The sequence below is a fragment of the Hippoglossus stenolepis genome, chromosome 17 (assembly GCF_022539355.2).
Source record: "Hippoglossus stenolepis isolate QCI-W04-F060 chromosome 17, HSTE1.2, whole genome shotgun sequence".
Lineage (NCBI taxonomy): Eukaryota > Metazoa > Chordata > Actinopteri > Pleuronectiformes > Pleuronectidae > Hippoglossus > Hippoglossus stenolepis.
In genome coordinates this window covers 12,626,105-12,634,431 of record NC_061499.1, presented here as the reverse complement: position 1 = coordinate 12,634,431, position 8,327 = coordinate 12,626,105, and the positions used below count along the sequence as shown (strand labels likewise).

Here is an 8,327-nt window from a genome sequence, read left to right as displayed (position 1 = left end):
ACTAAAAAGCAAGCTCGGATTTCAATTTAAGTTAAAAAGTAAAGTAAATGTATTACAAATAAAAAAGTAAAGCAAGAGTATTCGAAATGAGACAGTAGAGTAAATGTATTAGAAAAAATAGGGCAAAGTAAATTTATTAAAAATAAGAAAGAAACATTCCGGTGAGACAAAAATATTGTCGTGTGAGATTCTGTATATTTTTATCCTTCAAAACCTCTGAAATATTTAGAAATGAAATAATCTGCAAGAAAAAATCCCTCTTTAAAAAGACTTACGATTATGTCTATGAGTAACTGTGTTTTAGAAATGTAATATATACAGAAATAAATGGGAAGAGATAGATGTCTGGACCTACAGGAGGAACATATCAAAAAATCTGAAACTGTACCAACAATTCTCAAACTTTTTGATATTTACATAAAGGTCTGTGGTATATAACGATACCGCTCTTATTAAGATTTATGATACGACGTTCCACATACTCCGAATGTATTCAAACTGAGTTATGTAAATATCCTGTCATGAAAAACCTTTGTGCAGTGAGTGATGGAGACGGGTTGAGTTCATAACAAGCACGTTTAATGACAGCTGCTTCTGTCTATGAAACAACACATGGGCCAGTTATAGATATACACACCACTTGAGAGAGAAGCATTATATATATATAACCATTACCAATTATACTTCGTTTACACTGCATGTTTTCAAAAGATAAAATGACAAGGCTACAAATCTGGAATAGTTTCTTCATTGTTCATCCTTTCTTGTCAGTCTGCAAATCTTTGTTGTTGACGGGAGGGATAATGTCCTCGGGTGCTAATCTGAGCTATGAAAAGCTCCTCATGTCCAGTCTAGCAGACGACACAGCCGCCTTTCTCCTTGAAGGGGTTCTTCTCCTCTGAAATGCCTTTGACAAGAGTGTCCTCCTCCTCTCCAGCCTGAATGTAGTCCTTCACCTCTTCACAGCATTTCGACGTCTGAGGGAAGAAGACAAAGATGTGTTATGCAGCAATTTCGGTTTTAAATGCTGCCCCTGATAGAACAAATCTGTATAATTACATTCATACAGGTTGACAGCATAAATTGCTTGTCAAGGATAAATATCTTGAAAACTATTTCATTTGCCTCTATCCTTAAACATATGGCCTGTAACTTCAGTGTGAAAAACGTACCAACCACCTCTCAAGTTTCACTTCAAGCTTAAGCTGGGTGACTTCCATCACAGCCTTGTCCTTGTCCGTCAGTTCGTCCATGTTAATGACCGGCATTTTCTGTCAAAAAAGGAAAAAGTCAAGGAAACATTCAGCATTTTGAGGCGGAAAATATTCACTCTTATGTCCGATTTTTACCCAATGATTACAAACAAGAAAAGAATGAAAATGTACTCACGGATGCTTAGAGGGAGCAGTCCTTCACCCCCACAATCCTGCTGAAGAATCACTCCCCTCTCACTCAATCCTGGTTATAAAGTAATCTGCATGAAGTATCCTAATCCGTTTAATCTGATTAAAACAATGCCCCCACAGTATAACCAAGACAGTCTCTCAAGTAAGGAGGGGGAGAATCACACCGGTGTCTGTTTGATGTATTTGAATTAAAATTAAAAACCAAGAACCGAATTCCCTATTTTGCAGATTAAATTTGGATTTCTGCTATTGCGACTCTGTTTTCTATGTAAATGCAGATATGGGTTAAAAGGAAGGTACCATGTGATAAGACAGCTAATCTGTATTTAGCCTCCACCTGTCAAAGTGGTGACACATCATTGCCCGAAAGGTGACTGCAGTTTTCCAACCACACAAAGACAAGTTTAAATGTACAATAGGAAGGGACTGGATTCCCCCTTTAGATGCCTGAGGAAAAGATGGAGCTGATCAGGGGAATTATTTGTAAAAACCAAGGAAGGAGCTATGTTTTTATTGTAAATTTTGTTTCATTTGTTGCTTTTAGCTGTGAAGAAGGGCAAACCTGGGCAACACATCAGTGTTCCCTTGAAAAAATGCTGGAGGCGGCTGCAGTCATTAGGAAACACAGGTTTGGAGGTGACAGTGCTTGGAGTAAAAATGTGTGTGTGTGTATTTGTACAGATACTATGTGAGGACCATGTTGAGCCGTGAACTGACGGAGTGGGGACATTTTGGACGTTCCTCACTTTCTGGGTCACTTTCCATGAGCTGTTATTGCTAAGACTTGCTTTTAGGGTTGATGACAGAATTAGATTTAGGTTAGTGTTGAGGTAAGTATTAGGTTTAGGCACTTGTGATGGCTACGGTTCGGGGTAGGGGATTAGGAGAACATATTATCCCAATAAGTGTCATACAAGGTTCTCTCTCTGTGTGTGTGTGTGTGTGTGTGTGTGTGTGTGTGTGTGTGTGTGTGTGTGTGTGTGTGTGTGTGTGTGTGTGGATCCAGTAAGACTAGTATGTGGTGGGAACTTGGCAGGATGCAGTCTGACAAGATCTGATTTCACAAGAGTATCTGTCACGTGTACACACGTATGTTAAACTAACAGGGATGCTGTAGAGCTACTGGGTCACTACAGCCTAAATCATCATCATCATCATCATAAGTGACTATCTGATTCTTGTCATTTCACCTCTGTGAAATACACTCTGAGTCACATTCCACTTTACGCAAATCTTACAATAACTCTCCCTGTGTGATGTCACTCATGGATTCATCACCATTCTGCTTCTGCTAATCTGTGGATATGGAAATGACTCATTACATCCCCGCCCCCTTAAACTCCCCTGGGAACCACCACCAAACCGATAAAAGTGGACGCGGTCGGCAGCGCAGACGAGCGAGAGTCGCAGCCGGAGCAGAAGTTGCACTATGGAGTTTGGCACATTAGCGCTGTTTACACTTTTCTCCTCCTTCTACAACGTGTTGGCGCTGTCGCCTACAGGTAAGGGAGCACTTTCTCGCTTTGTTTTAAAGAACCACTAATCTGTTGATCTTCAACTAACCTCGCGTAAAAGACTTGTTTGCACAATTTCACGCACAGTTTGAGAGTTTGACGGTTGCTTTACGCGCAGCAACGCACTTAACCACGTCACGTTTCTATGGCGGATTTCGTGTTTCATTAACGGTGTAACGGTGTATATGCTTTCAGGCGTGTGTCTCCTTCAAGTGGACGAGGGACCCTGCAGGGGACAGATTGAGAGCTACTACTACAACACGATCACGCAAAAGTGCGAGATTTTCTACTATGGCGGGTGCCAGGGGAACGCCAACAACTTCAGGAGTTATCAGCAGTGCCAGAAGACATGTTTCAGAATCCCAAGTATGTTCTCTAAGTGAGGAGCACACACTTTATTTGGCTGATGGGGACCTTGACCTCCCCTGAAAGCTGTTGAATGTGTGCACCGGGTGTTTTTGTGTTTTAGATCTGATATTAAATGAGAAAATCTGAGTATTTTTTCAGCGCAAAAGGCGCACACATACATTAAAATGCCATTTCATCCAATCATATTCATAAATCCAGTAATTTTTCCTCCACAGAGATTCCACAGATCTGCAGGTTTCCTAAAGTAGTAGGACCCTGCCGTGGCCTCTTCCCCAAATACTTCTTCAACATGACCACCATGCAGTGCGAGACCTTTTCTTATGGGGGCTGTGGCGGGAACTCAAACCGCTTCGGGGACCAAGCCAGTTGCATGGAGTACTGCAGCCCACCGAAAAGTTAGTACAGACCTGAACAACAACAATTCTGCTGCCACTGACATAATATACAGGGGCTCTCTCTAAAAACAACCGTTTCAGGTGTGATTTAATGGTACGACTGAGAAACAAACTATGTATTCCTATGAAAAGAATACTTCATCAGGCCCTTTTGTTAATGTACAACCGATAAAGATATTTAAGTCAAAATGAAATGAATGAATAATCTGATAAAATGAGCTAAGAATCAAAAACTTTCTGGTGTTATTTCTCCTCAAACACGATGGTCTCATTGTGTGCTTTGTGGATTTTTTCCTCCAGCTGTTCCCGTGCTCTGCCTGGACCCACTGGACAAAGGGAAGTGTTCGGCCTCTATGACTCGGTATTACTACAACGGCGCCACCAAGAAGTGCCAGGAGTTCACCTACTCAGGCTGTGGAGGCACCAGCAACAACTTTGTCTCCAGGCAGAGCTGCATGGACGTGTGTGTTAAAGGTGCGCGAGCATGAGCATGGGAATGCGAGTGTGGCAATAAAAAGCCTGTAACTGAAGATGAGAGTTTGAGGATAATTACCAGACTCCTCAATTCTGTAATTACAATATATGGCTCTTATTAACAACTTGCTGGTTCAAATTTGGAGATAATTCAGGAAGTCAGAGGGGAATTTGGGTAGCGACTAAATAAAACTCAGCTGATTTCATTTGAGCCTTTCAAAACTGTTTGGCTTGTTAAGAAACCATTAGCATACACTCAGACGTTTATACTCTACAGCCAATCATTAAAATATGACCGAGAGGAAACCAAAGACAATCTGGCTGTAGGAAGTTGTCTGCTTATTGATGAAGAGTAAAGAAAGTCAACAAGCAGAAGAATCAGAGGCCGTCATACTAATACTAGCTGTCCAACACTTTTTTTTATGTTGCAGGAGGGAAAAAGCGCACAGGCCTAAGAAAAGTTCGACGCAGGATACGGAATAGAAATAATCACATCGTTCAAGTATTTGTCTGACACTCGATCTCACAGATGCTCACACGGACGAGCCTGTGACGGAAAGAAACAAGTATTAAACTGACTGTTTGTGCCAAAAGAAAAACGACCAGGTCACATCTGTTGTGACCGGAAGAGTCCTAAATACATCCTGGTTGTATTTGTAGGACTTTTTTTCCAAATGTATTTTTACTGTATATTGTTGATGACGTTTATTACTACTGCACTCGTGTTTTGATACTGTATGTATTTAATATATGTTTTGTAATACATTATGACAGTGACATTTTATGATGTGACATTTTATGATGTGACAAACTGTGTTATGAGCACATTTTCTATGAAATATACAGAATTTTATAAAGTTATTGAGCCACTTGTTGCTGCTGTTTATCAGTAAATAACTGTGTCGTGTGTTATTTCAGCATTTAACCAACTCAAAATGTGTTGATTGCAACTTATTCAACTGAATGGCTGCAAACTCATCATCTTCAACAGAGTCTGGTGACAAATTCAATTTTTTTTTTCACAAATTCCTACTGGAGCCCAAATACATTTTATATCATGATTAAAAAAACAAAAACACTGACTTTAAATTGCTGTACTGGGAAATACTGGAGCCATACTTCCCCTCTTTGTCTGGGTCCCACCATACAAGTGAACAGTTAAATAATTAGAAACCACACCCATGACGATAAAAAACACATGAGGAGCCGAAACAAAAATAACACCAAAGACTAAGTGCGCATTTTGGCCCCTATGACACTTTCTCTCCACTTTCTCTCAGGGCACTTTCTCTTTATCTCTCGGCCTTTCTTCCTTCACGTACTAACGCTGCTGTTCTTCCGTTCTTATCTGCAAATACTTTGCAGGGCACTCTGCCTATCTCGGTTTCTTTGGTATAGCCTAGAATCAGGAAGGAAGCAATCTCGGAGCAGGAAAATGTTACCGTGGCAGGTTAATGGGAGCATCGCTGCAGCAGAGCGAGCTGCAGGTTTCCACGTCGTGAATCAGGAACGGTGTCAGCAATTATGCAATCAGAGTGAACTACACACTATGAATGAGGAAACCTGAATGCATCCATTGACAAACGCATGTGTGTGAGCAGTCACACATCCTCTCCCTCAGCTCGGTTATTGAAGAGGGTTTTATTTTCCTTTGGGTCAATACAAGCAGTTTAGTATTCACAGATAATGAACTTTACGTACCACAAGAGAAATCGTCTGTAGCCCCTCCGATGGCTGTTAATTTTAAAGTACCCTGTGTTTGTAGAAAATCCTGACTGTACCAAATCTGCTTTGTTCAGTTGAAGCACTGTGTGACTTTTCTTTTTCCGGGCAATAAATATTTATAGACGATATTAAAGGAAGCTGCTCGCCCATCTGGCTCGGCTATGAATAGCAGTAAAAGGTAATATATCTGCACAGGCCCTTTTGCCATTAAGAACCAAAGCTAAATCATCTGTTAGGAAGCAATATGAGAGAGGATGTCATCCTCCCAGTACGTACTCTACCTAATCTCTAAAACCATCACCACTGCTTATGATGGAAATTTAGGCTTATTCATTTAAGCTTATTTCCACTTCCTGCCCTTGGAGGTAAACGTTTCTCTCCTCCCTGCTCTTTTTAATCAATAAAAATAAAAGTAATTGCACATTTATAAAGTGCAGGAAAAAGGCAGAGCAAAAAAGAGGTGTGTTGAATCTCATGCATGACTTGTACAGATTACATAATGGCTGATTGACACATACGGAAATCGTGCATCACCTCTATACATATTTTATGTGGTATAAGCTCTAACTCCTCTTCTTTTAAAGCTGTTTTTACAGTTTCTACTAATATATTATAATTGTGTGAACAATTCATTTGTTCAAAGTCTAATTACACTTTGCAGAATCACAACCTTTTGGTCCGATTTAATCCCCGAACGACATGACAAATGTTTGAGATGGCCGCAAACACACCCAGTGGTTAACTTTTAATTACAGCAAAGCTCTGTCTCGCACCGTTAATGAGTGGCAATAAAACACGGGTTGTGGGAGATTCCGGGGCAGTTCAGGGGGCTTGGAGATGAACCGATCCGGCTCTGGTCGTTTCATTAGCCGCACCACATTAGTTCGGCCTCATTCTCAATGGTGATGGATTGGAGTTTACATTGAAACGTGGCTCTCGTTTAGAACAAGATTAATTCGGTGAAGGAGGCTTTGACCATTTGTCAAACAGTTATATTATTGCTACGAAATGGCTGCACTGATTTTAAAATAACAACACGCACAATGACTGCGAGCTTAATTAGATGATAATTTAATTCACCATTTAATGCAGAATACTGAGTTATGCAAATCTAACATTTAACATGACAACAAATGATGATAACATACTGTCTCACTGTAGGTCATGGTAAGGAGGCAGGATATTAGATGCCCCCTGGTGGCCGATTCACGTATCTACACTCCTATTTTCGGGTAAAAATAAGTGTTTAAGTATTCTCCATTCATTTTTAATAAAAAAGTTTATTGTAAATCTAGAGGGCAATGAGCTGTTTTTCTGACTATTCTAATTTGACTCATAAACTGAAGAAACAACAGATTTTGCTGCTGAATACTAGAGCAGCTCACTGTGCACTTCAGGCGTTGGTTCTCCAGCATTCATTCTACTTCAGTCTGATTCTGTTGGTGGATGATTGCTGAAATGCCCTCAATGCTCTCACAGCTTTACCATATTAATATAAAAACCACCGGGTGGAGATCCAACTACATGCCTTACAAATGTATATCTTGTACAGAAACAAATCCTTTTTGGTTTCTGACATTGGTTAAGAAGTAACTGAATATTTAAATGACACATTTCCCCAGAGGAAAACTACATCCTATAGTTTTTTTTCAAATCAATCTTGTTCAATGCTTCAGTTTCCCCAAAGGCACAAACAGGAAACAAATAGAATAGATGAAACAGTATTTCAAATAGATTGGTGGGATACTTTGATATTGCTTATGGAAACTCTGGTTAATATAACAGGATGTGAGCACTATGGTTTATAAATGTTGGTGCAGAATAGAAGATGAAGCAGCATCTGCCTGTTTGAACCTGAGTAATTGTTTTTCTTTTACCTGTTTAGGTGCGTCTGCTTTCATGGACCAAACCTGCCGACAGAAACTGAACCCAGGAAAAACATACGGCACAGAATTTGAAGATACAATATTTCTGGGATGTCGGCGTTTAGTCTGTTTAAACTGTAGACCAAACATGTCAGATGGCTTCCCCGCCCTGACATGGCATCAGAGTTTCTCCAACATCCATCATCCCCCTTTGTTGGGTGGAGAGGAGTGTCCCAGGCCGTCCTCGTCTCTTCTCCGTTCACACACCTCAGATTGATGTGTCTGGTGATGAGTATCTGGTCCGTTCCTCGCTGTCCATCTGGCTGCCAAACACACGTAGCTGCTGTATAATTAAACAAGTCGGACAACTCCAGACCTCTGAGATAATCTGGAAGCCTTCTGAGGTTTTTCCTATTTGATTCCCTGGAAAATGCCAACAAGAGGAGATGAATCCATCAACACACTGTGTTTTCAAGTGAACATGCATTTAGAAGCTTACTAATAGTCATTATTTGTCCTCACCCACACACCCTGCTCCTAAAGTCCAAATGTAATTTCACCCTGCCTTGGCTCCAGTAG

General features: G+C 40.5%; 2 protein-coding genes and 1 long non-coding RNA gene across 3 annotated transcripts in view; 1 reads left to right on the top strand and 2 right to left on the bottom strand.

The window, feature by feature from the left end:
• Positions 1-557: 557 nt before the first annotated feature.
• Positions 558-1,458, bottom strand: gngt1 (guanine nucleotide binding protein (G protein), gamma transducing activity polypeptide 1). The gene is made up of 3 exons (XM_035183002.2): positions 1,390-1,458; positions 1,173-1,271; positions 558-977 (listed from the first exon to the last, which is right to left on the bottom strand). The coding sequence occupies exons 2-3, from the start codon at positions 1,266-1,268 to the stop codon at positions 852-854; spliced, it is 222 nt and encodes a 73-aa protein (XP_035038893.1). The 5' UTR covers positions 1,269-1,271; positions 1,390-1,458; the 3' UTR covers positions 558-851.
• Positions 1,459-1,769: 311 nt separating this feature from the next.
• tfpi2 (tissue factor pathway inhibitor 2) lies at positions 1,770-5,052 on the top strand. Its single transcript, XM_035183000.2, has 5 exons — positions 1,770-2,908; positions 3,116-3,286; positions 3,505-3,684; positions 3,985-4,158; positions 4,590-5,052. Exons 1-5 carry the CDS (start codon positions 2,836-2,838, stop codon positions 4,670-4,672), a joined length of 681 nt encoding a protein of 226 aa, XP_035038891.1. The 5' UTR covers positions 1,770-2,835; the 3' UTR covers positions 4,673-5,052.
• A 1,371-nt stretch (positions 5,053-6,423) lies between these two features.
• The window catches only part of LOC124855026, a 72,089-nt gene continuing 70,185 nt past the window's right edge, over positions 6,424-8,327 (bottom strand). Inside the window, exon 3 of the long non-coding RNA XR_007034964.1 lies at positions 6,424-8,171. This is a non-coding gene — a long non-coding RNA (uncharacterized LOC124855026). The remainder of the gene's footprint in view (positions 8,172-8,327) is intronic.